The sequence below is a fragment of the Pempheris klunzingeri genome, chromosome 4 (genome assembly GCF_042242105.1).
Source record: "Pempheris klunzingeri isolate RE-2024b chromosome 4, fPemKlu1.hap1, whole genome shotgun sequence".
Classification (NCBI taxonomy): domain Eukaryota; kingdom Metazoa; phylum Chordata; class Actinopteri; order Acropomatiformes; family Pempheridae; genus Pempheris; species Pempheris klunzingeri.
The window spans coordinates 6,919,064-6,937,972 of record NC_092015.1 but is presented as its reverse complement, the minus strand read 5'-3'; the positions used below and the strand labels follow the sequence as shown (position 1 = coordinate 6,937,972).

Sequence of the window (18,909 nt, the reverse complement as noted above, 5' to 3'; positions counted from 1 at the left end):
TCCACAGGAAGCCCAAGATTTTGAGTTTTAATAACGCATAAAAGCCTGAAGTCAAAGACATATTTTTCAGTTACGGATGAATGGTTAAATGTCTGCTGGTTGGCCTTTGCTTGTGTCCTTAACTGCCACCATACAGTCAGATTAGTCAGAATATAATGAAGGCAGTTTTGACAGTGCCCTGGTGCCTCCACAATTGCTTTTGCACTGTTAGAGGCTTTTGGGCACAGCATTACACATCGTACTTCATTAAAATCTCTCTGTAACATGGTGTCCTTACAAGAGTGTAACAACATCAAACAACTAATTGCTCACACAGACAGAAACCTTGATTCAGCATCAGCCCAGAATGACTGCGTGTTGAACCACTTGTCCGTAAGACTGCATGTAAAACTATTCGTTAACCAGAATTAATTAAAATTGTTTCATAGTATTTAATCATTTTTAAAATATTTGGGAAATCATCATCTGTTATAAATATGAGTAAGTAACATAAGTGTTGCATAATGAAATGGAAAACAATCTTCAATTTGAATCTGTTGGACTGTAGGTGGACGGAAAAGGTCATTGTATGATTTTACAGACATATTTATGTCCTTTAACACAAGTCTGTTGTTGTTGTCCCTTTTCTGGCTGCTCCCTTCCAGGGTCACCACAGCAGATGATCCGCTTGTAGATTTTGGCATTAGTTTTTTACACCAGATGCCCTTCCTGACGTAACCCTCGCCCATTTTTGGTAGCAGGGACTGGGAGGGAGTCGAACCTAGATTCCCCAGGCCAATGGCATGCGCAATTATCCACTGCGCTACCGGCCAGGTTTCTTTAACACAAGTCTGTATGCAACATTATACAGATACCACAAAAGAGACTCTGAATATTGTATTTTCTCTGTTGCCATAATTTTGATTTACCTTGTCTTATACGTTACATCAGCGAATATTTAATTTAAGTTTGCAGTTTTGTGGCAAATCTTTAATCCCCATCATAAATCATTTATACTCAACTGTTACAGAAATAAAATGAAACTATTATTCCTTTTAAGATTAAAATCACTTATCACTTCACAATATTATGCTATTGACTAACACATGGATTATTACTGTTTTGTGTTGAATGGCATTTACATTAGAGCATCAATGAACCTTTACATTTCTGAATTTGAAATTCCTTGTCCACTGCTAAACAAACTTTACTGTTTAAGAGGTCTGAAAATTGAAAAGAGGTGCATATTATTCTACTAAAATGCCAATACATTAGTCACATTAGCATCACTCTCCATTTCATTTTATGGTTTCACTCCAGCATTCTGAAGTTAAACCGCCGAAGTCTGAGGTTGTGCTCAGCTTTAAGTAGAGGTCAACACAATGCGGTCAGTGATCTTTAACATACCGTTACAATTACATACCGTTATGCACACATATATGCATGTGCACAAATAGATTTGCGTCCCCATTCTTAGAACTTGTCCTTCATCTATTTTTGTCTTGTTTGTTTTCTGCAAAGCACACCAATGAACCTATTTGTTAAAAGCATGCTGTGAAAAAACCTAACTTACAGTAATATGTTATAGTTTTAATACATGGGTCCACACACACTGGGGAATTTAGTAGCACAAATAAAGAATATGATTAAACTTGACTGGTTTTGCTGCCTTTTTTGTTCCGTAGTATCCCAAGAGTAACATAAAATGGGGAAGATGGATTTGGCTGCCGGTTGGCTGTGCGTTGTGTTTCTTTAGGTTACACAATTAAATTTTGTAGTGAAGGACTTCAGAGTAGCTGGTGCCACCATTCCAGCTTTGACCATCAAAAGAATTGCCCCTGACAGAGACGTAATCAACTAAAATAGCCTTAATGAGATCAGTGAGACCGGGGTTGTATTGTGTCTAGGGAATAACCACCAACAAAAATAGCCCTGATAAGTCTAAGCAATTGTTAGAATGGAGTCACTTTAGCAACGCTGAGACAAACAGTGGGGTGACACCAAAGGAGAGAATTATCAAAAGCATTTCTAGCAAGAGACAGATGCTGCTTTCACAATGCACAGATAAAAAGATAGAATAAACGCTGATAATATTAATAATGATTTTGTGTAGCTTTGTATTATGAAAAAAATTAATTGGAACTGATCTCAAATCAGTTCCAATTAATTTTTTCCATAATACAACTGCCAATACTGCCTAATGTCAAGTTTTATCTAGAGATTTTGTCTGACATTAACAATTGTATTTATTCATTTGCTTGACACAGACAGTACAGAATAGGGCTATTTTCCAGTTATAATTATTCCAAAGTATCACAAAATACTTAATTATGATACAAGCATGCAGATCCATAAAAATTGTTGTTAATATTAATAGAGATACATGAGATACAAACAGTTTTTTGGCTGTAGGTTTGAGGTCATACTGAACACACAGATGATCCATTCTGTAGCCCCTCATTATCCATGTCTCAGGTTGACATCAGTCATGACACTTCTCAGAGCTCAAGGCACCTTACATGATGTATGTCTCTGTTAACTCAGTTACAATAACAATGGTGTCACAAAAAGGAGGGAATGCAAGTCTTCCAGTGTTTGGCCTGTCGATATGTGTGCAGTGATAACAAGGTAAAGCATTCAGCTCATTCAGTTTCAGAGGAAATTGAACGTTAGGTCTGCTGTAAACAACAGGCAAAAGAGGATATTTTTAGAATATGGATGCCTCTAAAGTAAATATTTGTTTTCCTCTAGGCAGTCAGTATCTTTGTACTGCTGGTAGAAGCATATTTTGGTGTCACCAGAGTCATCACAAAGCAAAAAAAGTGTTTCTGTGAGTTAATAGCCACAAAGAAATCTAGATGAGCTCCTGAACAAACAACTTTGAATATTTTGTTGTCAGTGTTCAGCAGTGAGAAAACATCCTTAGCCCCACCTGTACCATGTACAATAAAACATGAGCACATTGGGAGTACGATTGGCATCCTCACTTCCTTTACAGACTGGCAGTTCTATTTTCTAAGAAGGACTGGTCATTTACAATAAATCTGATATAAATGTGATATGACAGAACATCATCAAACTTCCACTCGCCTCAAAAATAAGCCTGAAGGTTTGGGTATGATCCAATTCCCTCTCTGCCACCGCTTCTGTCAGAAAGTTCTATTCATCTTCTTTTTCATTTTCTCTTGTAACTAGGAGCTGTCAAGGCCTAGGGGCTTTGCCTTGCAGTTTGCTTGGCTATATTTATAATTGGACCCTGTCAACAGTGTCCAGTGCAACTCAACTGTACAGTTTGTTTTGGCAGCTACTGTGTACTGATTTCAACACATACCAGCTGTGAGACGGTTTGTATGTCATTAATGTGCAACTATAGGCATGTGCAGACACAATGGCTGCACTCACAGATCTGTGGATGGAATGAAAATAATCTAAAAGGTATCAGAGGGGACTGAGCGCACTTGAAGTTAAATTCTTCCTTGCAATATAAAACTCCAGGGATGCTACACATTGGCAGGGGAGCAGAGGTATGTGTGTACATCTAATATATACAAAGGCTGAGGGGTAAATCAAACATATAGAGTGTGTGTGTGTCTGTGTGTGTGTGTCTGTGTATGTACAATGGATACCACAGTAATAGAAGCAGAAATCAGATGTTTTAACTTAACGTGAAAAAGCTCAAACATCACATGAGAAAATAAGATTTTGCATTGCTCCATCTCTGATCAACATGCTCAGGCTTCCCCACAGACACACCTACTTTAAAATATCTGTGATTCTTATCTGGATGAGCAGTGGTGCTCACCATGCCAAACTTTTCATATATTGGAGACATTTTGACCTGCCCTGCTGTGCTGCACAATGTCTGTGTGGGTGTCCTCTTAATCAAGAGTGGCTGTCCAGATGAGTAGCGCAGAGAGGTCGGATCATGACTGGGCTTGTCAGGAGTCAGAGGAGAATGCTCTGCTGGGGGAAGTGTCTGACACATGGAGGACCTGTGTGATAAGGGAGCAGCATAGCAGGAAATAGGACAATGTCACTGGATAACTTCAATAAAGAGAACTTTGACTCATGCTTCAAGTGTGGATTGTTTGCAGGGTGAAATCTGTCATGATGGGTGGCTGTATTATGGCCACATGGATTGGCTGCATCGCATGAAAGTGGTCACTCGAATCCCTGCAGTGCTTCCTCTCCATTAGCTCTGGTGTGTATGACTGCAAACACACTAAACCACCTTGCACAGTCAAAGGCAGCTGTGGGGACTTAACTCCAGTATGTGTTTCTTGTCAAACAACACACAGTTAGACGGCAGTGGCACTGCACATGCAATGGAGAACCTATTTCACCTAAGATTTTCACGACAGGCCTTGCTTTCATCAGGAAAAAGAGGGTGTATAACATCGAAGGGAGTGTGTGATTTCTGCTGGTGATGAAGGGTGTGTGTGGAGCATCCTCCCTCCTCAGCAGCACAAACCAGGAGAGGGAGACAAAGCGTTTCTCCAGTCAGACAGTGAATCAGTGAATGCTCTTTAAAACAGTTGCACCTCTGATTCTTTTCCTTTATTGTTAGGAATAAACTGGAGTGAACGAATAGCTTTGACCAAATGTAGATGGTTGAAAAACAAAATCTAACAAACAGATTTTTTTTCAGCTTTACCTGTGTCAAATGAAAGAACTCGGAAATAAATTCTACTCCTGCTCATACTGCAGGCTGTAAATCTCAGTTTATGCCCCAAAGTCACCTTATTCGTTTATTTTCCTTACCTTATCCAACCTGCTGAGGTCCAGCCGACGCGGCATCGTTTTGTCTGCGCAGAATGACACAAACCACGTCCATTGAAAACCTTAAAAACGCATTCCAGCTGAGATATTAACCAATCGGCTGAGAGGAGGGCGTAACTCTCCTTACTCCTGCTTTGGCGGAGTATGAAGTTTAGGTTATCAGTGTGCAGCTGCCGCGAGAGAATGGTGCACCTTAGTGCCCAAAGGTGTGTGATATTATCCAACTCTGATTTTATATTCTTGCAACTTTAACCGTCATACTTAGTGTATAAAGGTGTATGCGCAAAGTTCAACGTGTCTCCGCTGCGGTTCCACACTACAAATGGCTTGGATTATCCCCCCGCATCTGCACGGGACTGGCGCGGCTTTGTTTCTGCTTGCGGTGATTCTGACAGGTGATGCAATTGCGCAGGTTTTTGACAACCATGGATTATCATACGCCTTGAGATCGGAGCTGTCAGAGGACACGATATTGGTTGCCAATAATGGGATCCGCGTGCCTTTCGGGAGATCAGCCTTCATTGATCCCATTAACGATTTGGTTATCCAAGTTCAGCCCGGTGATAGATGCAGCATAACAGTTCTGGACAACGACCCCCTGTCTCAAAAGCCTGGACACCTATCTCCGAAAAAGTTTCCGTGTGAATTTGGCCCCAACGACGTGAAGTATTCTCACTTTGGCTCAAGGAGTCCTCCGAGGGATAGAGTGAGATTACAACTCAGGTATGACACCCAAACGGACACAATTATAATACCTTTCATGATGGAGGTGGAGGTCATTTTCACACAGCTGGAAGTGTTAACCAAAAATATGCCACTCACTGTTGAGAAACTTCTCGACATAAGTAACCCCATCGATAGAAGAATTTTAGAATTCACCTATGATCAAAATGCACAACAATGCAAAATAGCCTCTCTCGCCAGTGGCAGCGTGCTGCCCAGGTACGGAAAACTTGTGGACGAGGATAACCTTGGAACAATGGTGGACTGTGATGAATTTATTAAAATGAACATCCGTTATCAGCACACTTTTGCTCTGAAGTCACCGAACAGAGATTACATTCCAATGCTTGTGGAGTTACTTGATAAGGAAGGCAATTTGCTCAAGCAGGAATTTTTCCAAATTTTGGTGAGGATTAAGGATGGAGAGGAGAACACAGCTCCCAAACCCAGCTTTGTTGCAATGATGATGATGGAAGTAGACCAGTTTGTAATGACAGCTATAACCACGGATATGCTGGCTGCAGAGGATGTTGAGTCTAATCCTGATGAATTAATTTTCAACATCACATCCACCCTGTCCTTTGAGGAGGGCTACATAGTGAGCACAGATGATAGGAATTTACCAATAACCTCATTTTACCAAGGAGACCTCAAAGACTTGAAAATCGCCTACAAACCCCCTGCTGTGGATTCAGACACTGAGCGGATTTTCCAGATTGAGTTTGAGGTTGTGGACACAGAGGGGGCTGTGTCAGACCCTTTTGCTTTCATGATTGTTGTTAAGCCTATGAACACATTGGCCCCTGTGGTGACTAGGAATACTGGCCAGTTACTGTATGAGGGTCAAACCAGGCCTCTGTCCAGCTCACAGAATCTGGAAATCAGCGATGAGGACAATTTAGACAAAGTCAAAATCACTGTTACTGATGGGCTGAGGCATGGAGAATTAACCGTTCTGGGCTCTAGGAGGAAATTTTTCACCCCGGCTGACCTCGACGCCGGAGTAGTCATTTATCAACATGATGGCACAGACACATACAGTGATAATATTATTTTCAGAATGACAGATGGCACAAATGAGGTGGAGTTTCTGTTTCCCATCACTGTTGTGCCAACTGATGATGAGCCTCCTATAATCAACGCCAACACTGGTTTGGCTTTATTCAAAAACCAAATGATGCCAGTCTCCTCACTTATGCTCAGTGCAGCAGACATCGACTCAGAGGATTCCTCAATAAAATTCACAATAGAGCCTCCCTTTTCCACAATTGGGCAGGTTTTGCTGCGTCAGTCTGAGGCCCCAGAGGACCCATCAACCTGGAAGTTTAATCGAGAGGATGAATTGTATGAGAAAGTAGTAACTGAATGGCTGCAGCAGGACATTACTGATGGGAAGCTGTTTTATAAACACATTGGGCCTCACAGCACGAGCACAGTCATGGATCAGTTTGTGTTTAGAGTTCAAGATGACAACGACCCACCAAATCAATCCGGTGAGAGCTCTTTCGTTATCAAAATTCTCCCTGTGGACGACCTCCCACCTGACCTGTATCCTGGCACAACTCTGCAAATGACTGTGCATGAGTATCAACTTACTTACCTCCGAAAGAAATTCCTCCGTTACACTGACCTGGACTCAGAGGATCGGGATCTCAAATACACAATCATCCAGCCGCCGACAGATACAGATGAGAATAGCCCTGTTGTTTTGGGAGCTCTGGTATTAACTGACAAGCCAAACACTGTAGTCACAACTTTCACTCAGGCACAAATTAACCACCATAAAATAGCTTACAAACCACCTGATCTTGAGCTTGGAATTATCACTCATGTTTTGCAGTTTAGGTACACTGTGGAGGATGTTTCCGGAAATATCATAGAAGGAGTTTTCACTATACTTTTGAAGCCTGTGGACAATAAGCCACCTCAAATAACCAACTCTGGATTTACTGTGCTTGAACGCGGCATACACACCATTACAAGTGCTGAGCTGGACACCTCAGACACAGACACAGACAGCAAACAGATATCGTTCACTGTTACTCAGCCTCCACTGCATGGCCAGATCCAGTTTGCATTCACTGACATGACAAAAGGAGACACGTTTAGCCAAGAGGATATTGGAAATGGCAGAATTTCATACATCCATAATGGAGATGAATCAACGGTCGATTCCATACAAATAGATGTCAGCGATGGGGTCCACATTGTGCCAATTATTATAAAGATTAGTGTGAAGCCGATAGATGATGAGACTCCAACTATCAGTCTCCCAGCTGGTACAATTGGCTCTTACATAGATGTGCTGGAAAATGGAGCAACAGAAATCACAAGTAATGTCATTCAGGGAAGAGATGAAGACACAGATGACCTCCGTCTGACCTTCATTGTGGAGGACCCGCCATCATTAGGTGAAATTCTGGTGAGAGGTGTCCCATCTGGCACATTCACCCAAGCTGATATCATTAACGGCCATGTAGTCTATGCTCATACAAGTGGGGAAATAGGCTTGACCACAAAGGAGGACTTTTTCAATCTCACTTTGACAGACATGTCTGATGAATGGACAGTTGGAGGAAATAAGATCACAGGTGTCAGAGTGCACGTAACTATTCTTCCCCTGGACAGCCAGGCTCCCGAGGTCTTTGTTGGGCCACAGTTTACAGTAGTTGAGGGAGGGAAGAATGTCATTCAGATTCTTCATATCAGCACTGATGATGTCGACACCCCCAATGATGACCTCCTTTGTACAATCATTGTACAGCCGACTTCAGGATATGTGGAAAATATCTCCCCAGCTCCAGGCTCAGAGAAATCCAGGTCCGGGACAGCTATTAGTGCTTTTACCATCAAGGACATCAGACAGAATCACATTTACTATGTTCAAAGCATTCACAAAGGAGTCGAGCCAGTGGAGGACAGGTTTACGTTCAGATGCTCTGATGGCATCAATTTTTCTGAAAGGCACTTTTTCCCTATCTCCATAATCCCTGCTAATGATGAAAAGCCTGCGATTTACTTGAGAGAGTTTGTAGTTATGGAGGGCATGAACATAGTCATCGACACTCCCATTTTGAATGGTGCTGATGCAGATCTCCCCTCTGATCAGCTCACATTCATTATCACCAAAACCCCTAAGCACGGATTTATTCTCAATCAGCTCACTACCGGCACTGTCCCTGTCTCTAACTTCACCTTGGATCAGATCAGGGAAGCCTCCAGCATTGTGTATGAGCATGATGACTCAGAGACCACAGAGGATAGCTTTGATATTGTTCTCACAGACGGAAAATTCAGTGTAGAGAAAACAGTAATAGTTATGATTATCCCTGTGGACGACGAGACGCCAAGGATGGCAATCAATGACGGCCTTGAAATTGAGATCGGTGACGTGAAAGTCATCAACAGTAATGTTTTAAAAGCTACTGACTTGGACACTGAGGATAACACGCTAACTTACATTATTCGCTATGGGCCTGGTCAGGGATATTTACAGAGGACAACGCCTTCTGGTACATTGCTAAATATCACAGTTGGAATGAACTTCACACAGAATGAAGTGGATCAGGGTTTTATTATATACATCCATAACGGGCAAGAGGGGATTCGTGACCTCATCAAATTTGATGTGACAGATGGCATCAACCCTCTGATTGACCGGTACTTCTATGTCACAGTGGGAGGCATTGACATGGTTTTCCCAGATGTGATTAGTAAAGGTGTATCCCTTAAAGAGGGCGGCAGGGTTTCTCTGACAACAGACCTGCTCAGCACCAGTGACCTCAACAGTCCAGATGAACACTTGGTTTTCACAATCACCAGAGCTCCAATGAGAGGACACCTGGAGTGCACCGACACACCTGGGATGCCCATTTCATCCTTCACACAGATCCAGCTGGCTGGCAACAAAATCTACTACATCCACACTGCTGACGATGAAGTAAAAATGGATAGTTTTGAATTTGAAGTGACTGATGGTTACAACCCCGTGTTTCGCACTTTCCGCATTTCCATCACTGATGTGGACAATAAAAAGCCTGTAGTGACAATGCATGGCCTGGTTGTGACCGAAGGAGAGAACAAACTCATCACGCCTTTTGAGTTAACAGTCGAGGACAGAGACACCGTTGACCGCCTCTTGAAGTTCACAGTCACTCAAGTCCCAGTTCATGGTCGCCTGCTCTTTAACAACACCCTGCCTGTCACCTCCTTCACAAAGCAAGACCTGAATGAAAACATGATCAGCTACAAGCACGATGGTACAGAGAGTGCTGAGGACAGCTTCTCCTTCACTGTCACTGATGGCACTCACACAGACTTCTTCATCTTCCCTGACACAGTATTTGAGACTCGAAAGCCCCAAGTGATGAAAATTACTGTCCTCCCGGTGGATAATGGGGTGCCACAGATTGTAGTGAACAAGGGCGCCCCGACATTGCGGGTTCTTGAGACTGGTCACTTGGGCTTTGTGATCACCAGTAAGACCCTTAAAGCAGAGGACAGAGACAGCACTCAGGCTTCTGTCATCTTTAGCATTACTGTTGCTCCAGAGCATGGCTACCTGATCAACCTCAGCAAAGGAAATGCCACCATTACCACCTTCACACAAGGTAAGAGAGATGCTTTTTAAATAGCTTTGAAACCCTGTGACATTCTGTGAGATTGCCAATGTACCGCAGATACTCACATTAAAGACAGATTGTAATTCTCTGGGGCTCACACTCAAATTCACTCGATTTTACATGTACTCACTCTGCAAAATGAAATGAAAATTTGATGCCTGAATAATGCTGAGTTCAAATATAAAGATTTTTGTTTTCACTCAAGAGGCTGCCTATTTACAGAGATGAAGTATGCCAATGCCTCAGGCTGACCGTACCTCACTAGAGGAGTGCCTAATATATTTCACTTAGGGAGAAAAGTGACAGTGATTTTGTACATTACTAGAGTCATATTTTTGAGCAGAAGACAAGGAGATTACAGACATAATAGTGTGAACATGCAAAGATGTCAGGGGAAGGGGTGGAGGGTGGATGCAGAGTAGTCTGTAGGTGTATTTCAAGCGGACTAGAGGGGTGTCTTGGCAAATGCCAAATATCAGGGCAGAAGTATCAGTACAGAGTCAATATCCATGTTATCCTTGCTTTTATTTACTGAGCCACTGTGAGATGCATTCCCCAAGAGGCCTGCTCAATATTTCAAGAGTCCTCACAAGAATAAACAGACAGTAAATAAAGACACTATCTTCTGGGCATTTGAAATTTGTAGCTATGCATTTTCATGCATCGGTCCCTTTGAAGAGAGATATTTGGACATCAAATATTGAAGACAGCCAGGGCTGTAAACTTCAAAATCTTCCAGATCCAGGGCTATAAAGAACCCCGTTTAGCACCACACTTTCAGGATGGCAGACAGACTGCTGTGAATGAGCCCCAACATTCAAGCTATTATTTATGTTAGAAGTCACCCAGGAATCTAATAGATATACAGCCTTTGTTACCAGGCAGTTTCTCCTTACGGATTCCCCCGACATGCATTGTGCTCTATTCATCACACAGCCTCAGCCTGCTTTGTACAGCAGGGCTCAGGAGTAGTTATTGACAGTCAGGAAAAAATTGGACATATTTGCCTTCTTTTAATTGAAGCCAGATAACTGATGCAAACTTTTATGAGAAGGATATCATGAATATTTATGCAAATGTGTCTCTTTTTCAGCTGAAATTGATGACATGTACATATGCTATGTTCTGAAGGACGGCGACAACGTTACAAATGACATCTTCTATTTTTCCATTGAGGATACTGGTAAGTTACTTTATTTAAACATGCCCTCTTCAAATTATACTCTGCGGTAAGCACATCATTAAGGCTGAAATTAGTTTATGTCATGCTGACTTTTTAGGCCGAAATATTACATTTTTTAATACTATGTCAACTTTAAGAAACTTGTATTTCTTAAAGAAGGGAGAGAAAAAGATTGCCAGCGCTTTATAATGTGCCTAATTTAGCAGAATAACTAATCAAAAGCTGTGTGCACAGGTGTGAGAGATTTCCAGAACAATAACTTCACACGGTTTCTTATTTCAGCATGAGTAAATGAGAAAATGCAGTGAATTAGAAGGGAAGAAAATACATTATTTATGGAAACTTTTGTTTATGTCATGCTCTGTTGATTTCCAGTCAAGCACTAGTTCTGCAAAAGAATGAGAATGCCAAAGCTTCCACGCTTAATAAACCTTTTATCTGAGCGTTCCCATAACTCTTACTGTGCAGTATGCCTTATAGCTCAGTCTTATAGCACCCCATCCATGATCACCCATTATTTTTTCCATGCAAGGGCCTCCTGATATAGAAAGTAATGATTGATTTAGCAAGTAAGTAATTAGTAGAACAATTAGTGGAGACCTTCCTTCCACTGTAGATATGTAATCAGGCACAGGCTCAGTGAGTGGTTTGAGGCAATCATGCCAGTGTTGCCGATTAGCAGAAGCAGCGTGCCTGACAGTGTGTCCTTTTTGCTACCCTTCAGCCGTGATGAGTGAGCACAAAGGACCTCTCTAATAGGGGCCCTCTTTTCCCACAAGCACCTCAGTGGGCCCCTGTACATTTTCTCATCTCTCGACTCAGGACTAATCTCTGCCTTCAGTGGAATAATAGACAGGTTAACATCAATGCCAACAGGTGGATGGGGTGCTAATGAGTGATGGCTAAAATGCAGGGGACAACTCCTTATCACGAGGTGACACCAAATGTAAGCTGAGCTGCTGGCAAGTGCAGAGCCCATGCAGAGCTCTTTTGTTGTTGAGTGAGGGTCAGTTGGTCCATTTATTATTATCCCAATTGGGTTATTTGTCATGGATCTCTCTGGGCTTCTCTCTCTCTGTCACTTTCTTTCTCTTTCTAGCTTGCTTGATGCTGGATGACATACTTGTATCCCACGCCCGTAGTGGTTTATCTTCTAGAACTGGCAATTAGATTAACTTTAATCATCGCTCCCTGCAATCTTTTATATTAGTTTTAGACTTGATGAGAAGATTTATAACAGCACCTGTCTTATTCTGTTGTCAATCATAGTTATGTGCTCAAACAAAACAAAATAGACAATTACAGTGGTCAGACACATCACATATCCCTAAAATGCGACAGGGGATGACATGGGAATTGTGCTTTATAGTGACATCTAAATAGCTTGAAAAATTGATGAAGAGTCATGTTGGATGACCCATCCATAAGGACTCAACACATACTGCACTGCAGCTTGTGAGGCAGTCAGTGAACATTTTTTAATAAGATTTAAGCTGTGCTGGTGGCTGCCCTAAATCCCCAGACAGAGCCTCCAGCTCTTTGAACAGTGGTGGTGGGGTGGAGCTGAATGGTGTATACTGGCACACAGCTGCACTCTGTCATGTTCAGCAGTGGAAAACATTCTCCTCCTCACTTCAAGTTCAATGGGAAATTTAGGGTGAAAAGTTACTTTTCATGTTTCAGCTGCTCAGTGGGAGTCCAGGAGTGTTTGCTAACAGCTTTGATGAACCGTGAATGTGTGGATAGTTTTGAGTGTGCGTATCACTGCTAATTAGCATATGCAACTAATTTGTATGCACATGAATGCATTGTATTGTATTGTATTTACAGTAAATATTTACAGTACCAATAAACAGCATTGAAATCAGGGCAATGATCAGGTAATGATTATTGATTATAAAGTGTTTTCTTTTAAATGAATTGATTAATCATTTGATGTAGAAAATGTCTTATGACATTTTCCCATGGACCACAAAGTCACACTTTTGTCCAATTAAATAATTAGTTAATTTTCATTATTATTATTAAACTGAGAAAAGCACTAAATCTTTTTAAGCTGGAAGCGACAAACTTTACCTACAGCAAATTTAAGATTTTGCTGGATAAATTATTTGAATAATTTATCAATTGTCACTCTTACCGCACTAGCTGTAGCAGCTGATATTACCTGTTGCCACATGATGAGTTTGCTGTACTGGGATCAGTGGCTCACTAAAGTGATCGTTATAGGATTTCTACTGGCTCCATTGTCAATCCAAAAAAGTGATTTACATCCTGCACTCATTACAGGGTAGGGTACCAATTTACTCTTGGTGTGTTCTTCTGCAATAGGAGAAGGAGTGGAAAGTGCCAAGCCATTCATTATGCTCAATCCAAATACTTAAAGCAGTTTGACATCTGACCACAAGGTTGCTCTAGCTGTTGAAGCTGAGATCATAATTTCTCCGAAGGATGGATTGGCTTGGTACGGGGCACAGTCTTTGCTCTCTTAATTTGAGCTGCCAGGGACTGAGTTCTTCTTGGCAGCGATGCATCTTCTGCTCAATGTATCATTTTAACTTTAAATGGAGTGTTCAGGGCCCAAATTTAAATCTATGTTGGACCTGACCAGCTCTTACTCGGCAATAATAACCTTTACTTAAATTGGGCAAATATTCATGATTTTCTAGGAACTGATAAAAAAGGATCACATTCACTTAGTACATTCTTTTGTTTAGCTGGATAAATTATGCTTATGTAATTTGGCTTGAAGGGAAGTTGCTGTTTCACTAAGTGAGCTTGGCTACATTATGACACCAAATGGGCTTTTTGCCACAAATAACAACATGGCAATTAGGCCACATCCCAAAATGCATCATTTCTAATCAGTATGTGTCACATTAAAGGAAGTATGACAGTATGACTGAAATACTGCTACTTTTAACTCTGCTGTGGTAGAACAAAGTTTAAAATAATTCTGAAAACACTTCAAACCACATTCTTTGTAATAGTCTGTAATTTTATAATCATGGGTAATTTGTGGACTTTATGTGTCATTTTATCCCTTGTCTCCAGGTTCTTTGTTATTTATGAAAGCTTCCTTTACAGCCATATTTAAGGTGTTTTTGCCAAACAGGAGATAACAGGGCTTATTTTCTCAGAACTGCTTGTGTGTCATTTGCCAAGCTTGTCAAAGCTTTGAATTAATCATCATAGAGGACTGAAATTACACTTTCTAATTTGCGTGTGTCTGTTGAATGTTTTGGAGACAAGTCACACCTGGACAGTAAAGTCACGAACAGAACCTCTTTAATAACTTAAAACACTTAAAACAAGTGTCTTCTTTAAAACACTATGGGTATGTAGATGTTTGTGTGTGTGTGCGTAGGCGTGCATTCGTGCTAGGCAGGGGGCTGCTCCTGTCATTCTAAATTAGTTAATTGCTGCGTCTCTTTGGACTCCAGCCTTCCCCTTGTCTCCTGGGGATTTGAGTGCATTCAGGTGAGCTTACCTGTGCACACACGAGCACTGGCATTCCCAAGCAGTTATTTGTGGAGCTGAATCCCTGTCTGCTTCCAGCCAGGCAGTCAGCATCCTAATGACAGACAGAACACTGCTGTGGTCTTTGTCTTTCCTTCCAGGAGCTCACAACTATCAGATTTTTTGTCTTTCACTGAGCAAAGAGGCAACAAAAAGATAATTGATTCTTCAGTTCAAAAAATGTTCTACCTCTGAAGGTCAGACTCCATAATTATGTCCAAAGTTTCCTTGTGTTTCACATTTGACTAGTGAGACCTGTTTAGTATGTAAAATGCATAGAGTATGAAAATCAATAATTTGAATTTGTAGTGGAGTGTGTCTGCACAGCACAAAGCAAATTCCAGACGGTAACATTTTTTTCTGACATGGCAACCCTTGAAACTGAGAGGAATGTTTTCAGTTTTCAATGCAAGTCTGCAGCACCCACCTCAACAAGCGTGCTTTGTTTGTTATTTCTGCTTCGCGTAACAAGATAAGTTCAGAGTGAGTACCTAAACCTAATAAATCCTCCGAACCATTTCGGCCTGCAGTAACATCTGCAGTGTAGATCTTTTACATCTTCTATGTTATCGGTGTGTAATCACTTGTGACACTGAGTGCATACTTGGATCCATCTCCCTTGTCTCCTCTCCTGTCTAATCCCAGGTTAGGAGGGATTATCTTTCTCCCCATAACGTGCTAGAGCGCAACAAAAGTAAGGGAGAACATGCACTCACATGCATTGCGAGGTTAATATAGACTTTGTGTATGCTATTTTATCCCTATCACAGGGCATGATGATGACTCTGCAGTTTCTCTGTGTTTCTACCCTGTTATTAATGAAATTGTCTTGGGAGGTATAACATTCCTCTGTCCTTGGGACCTGTAGTATGAATCATATGCATGAAGTATGTTTTAAGATTCAGCAAATTACATAGCTGGTCCAGTTGTTGCGTTTTAAAGAGATTTTAGGTGGTTAGAGTTTCCTCACAGCCCATCTGTGCTGCAGCTAATAAAATATTAGGTACTTATTTTATTGTTGTGGAAAAATATTTTCTGAGAAAACATCTGGGAGATGATTAGAGGAGCTATTCCTGGGTAACAGCTGCTTCACTTTGGGGATGAAAAACTGAATTACAGAGAGAATTCAGGATAATCATTTTAGATGGAGAATGATTTACATGCCTCACTAATCCCGCATGTCCTTAGTCTCTAACTTTGTCTCATCATTTTCTAACCAGTCTGTATTTCAGTCATATTTGCAATGTTTATTACCCAGCACCAGTCCTCTCCATTTAACACAACATAATGAGGTGTGTGTGCAAATTTCTTTTAATTCAATGTTATTGTGAAGAGCAGAGATGACTAAGTAAAAAGCATATCTAGACAGTGCTGCAGTGACTAACAGACAAACAAGTGAAGAACCTGTGCTCATCTGCAAGGGCTCTGTAAGGGTCATTGTCATCTAACATTCTTGAACCAACGTCATTATTCTTAGGAAAAGATTAAACAGCAGTTATTAATGTTTGGCTCATTCTACGAGGCAAGTAAATCATAACACACTAGTGAGAGGTTCTCTTGTAAAATTATGACATGGGCATTGAATTAGCTAATGAGGACTTTTCTGTCTTTTTGTTTGGGTTTTCTTGGCTCAAGTTTGTTGGATTAATATCAGTAGAAAACTCTTAGTTGTATGCCTATTTTTCTCCATTGGAATTTCTTTTTGTCTTTGAGTGCAGATTATAGCTAAACAGCCCATGTTTGCTTTCGTAGACGTGTCTGCTGGGACAGACAAGACAATCCATGAATGATAGATAATGCCTGATTTATTTTTCATTTTGGTAGTGACTGTATATCACATAGATATTTGGTGAAACATGACTAATTATGAGAGCCTTTTAAACTTTTGTGTCCTCACTTTCCCCTTGGAAAACCCTGCTTGATGATTCCCTTCCTCTGTCTGAATATGCTGCCAAAGTAAGTGTGTGGAGTCAAGGTTAACAAAGCAAAGACAAATTCCCCAAAGTATAGAAACCCCAGGCCCAGGCTTGTTCCCTGGATGATGATATGTGTCGTCATACCTGCCTTAGGATATCAGTCTAGCAGAACTGGGGTTGTTCAAGCACCGAGTTTGTAGAAAATCTTTCTTTTGTGGAAAAAAGCTTGTAGGCTGAAGTTTGTGTGATCAGTTTAGACAGTCAAGGATCGCATTTACTCTACCAAACCTGATGAGTACATGTATTTATACATAGCACTGGCTACACAAGAAGATAACAGTGTACAATGGAATGGAAAACTGAAATGTTCAGCAAAATGAGACCGTTTTGGAATATTTGAACATCTCTAAAAAATCTGGCACACAAAAAATCTCTATCTGATGGGAGCATTCCATTTGAGTCTTGTTTGATTTTTGGCCATTATATATCAAATGATTTAATGAGACTGTGTTTTGACAAATCTGATATTCCCAGAGAGTCAACGATACTCCGGTCGCTGCGGTGACATCTCTCTTTTTCACAGTAGCAGAGCTTTTGTTCAATTTTGCAAAATCACCCTGGATAATGTGTTTTTGGCCCCTGAATCCCAGCAGTGGGCTGGAGCTGCTCCTCTCAGCCCTGCTGCATGGTAAGCCTCTGACAGCTGGGCTCAGGCTGTAGTGTCACAACTCTCTCCAGCTGAGCCTCTGGGTTTCAGAATTGGAGCCCGATGCAGGCTACACCTCCTTTGTACACACTTCTTATGCGCAAACATGCACACACATATACACAGTTGCACACGCAAAGAATCTACCATCTATCCATCTCAGGGCCAGCTGCCTGATCCCATAATCAGAGATGAAGCTGGCACTGCTGAAATCTTGCGTTAAGATCCTGGGCATTGACTAGAGTTTAATTGATAACTGCTTTGTCTTTGATTTCAAGCTGTTGTCTCTTTTGATTAGAGTACTAATGTAGGCCAGGAAAAACACCATCTCCTTTCAATCTGATATCATCAGCATTTTAGTATGCCAAGAAAATAGAGGGGAATTGAAAATGTTACACAGTTTGAAGCGATTTCTCTTGAGATATTTGCATGTTATACAGTCACTATGAACATGGTAGGAGTGTGTCTTGAGAGTAACAGGGCTCTCATCTCATAAAAGGTGTGGATGAAAGCCTTTTGGGATTCTGTGTGTGGATCAAGCTCCCTCTCACCACCACCTCCACCACCTGCTTCCCTCCATAAGTGGAGCCCAATAAGCAGCATATGAGAAGTCATCTAGCTGAGAAATGGGAGGGAAGAGCAGTCAGAGGAGATGAAAGATAGAAGTGCTGTGTTGGTCCCAGTATTGGTGGGGGCAAGGCGTCAAGCTGCTTCCTGTCGCCTGTAGCGATGACATGAATGTGCTGATGTGCAGTTCACTCTCTAAACACTGCGTGCGTTGACAAGTTGTGATGGCTGCAATGTATTATGTGAACTCTGCGGGTATGCAGCCTCATCTACATATGAATGAAAATTATTTTGATATTTTTCATAGTGCTGATTAGTGTTCAACAAATATTTTTAGTGTTTTTTGTCTCGTGGCGCTTTGAGGAACATAAAAAAAACCTTAAAACATGTCTGGAAAAACCAGGGAAATGTTTATAGCTCAGACCATACCTCCCCCCGTGAAGCAAGGACTGTCTTGCTGCCTGATATTAACTAGACCACGCCACTGCTTATCATGGCAGGACACGGGCTTGGAGTGAAGAGTTACATATTAGCAAGCAAATGGGAAGATGGAAACAAACATAGGCCACAGGGCCCATGTCTAGATAAGTGAGAAATCTGATACAGTGGATCCAGTTCCTCCCTAAATCCCCAAGAAATTGACTGAAGCTATTACAATTACTACAAAATTGTTCTGTAATTCCTTAAAGGTTAGCACTGCTCAATGAGTCCGTTTTTTTCAGTATATTGTGGTTTCATTACAGGGAGAGTACTTTTAGTGCTATTGGAGCCTTGTGAAACCTTTGGGACAGTCATCTAACCGATTTCATTTGCATTTAACTTACCTTCTAAAGAGAGTTAATCATTTTTTAAAGGGCATTCAGTGTGCATGAGTTAAAATGTCACAGATAGAGCTGTAGGCAATAATGCAACTTC

The 18,909-nt window shown here is 41.3% G+C and overlaps 1 protein-coding gene across 1 annotated transcript in view; it reads left to right on the top strand.

Moving 5' to 3' along the window:
* The first annotated feature begins 5,080 nt into the window (after window positions 1-5,080).
* Window positions 5,081-18,909, top strand: part of frem2b (FRAS1 related extracellular matrix 2b) — a 48,234-nt gene continuing 34,405 nt past the window's right edge. Inside the window, exons 1-2 of the mRNA XM_070829450.1 lie at window positions 5,081-10,091; window positions 11,197-11,286. Coding sequence (XP_070685551.1) covers window positions 5,081-10,091; window positions 11,197-11,286 — 5,101 coding nt within the window. The remainder of the gene's footprint in view (window positions 10,092-11,196; window positions 11,287-18,909) is intronic.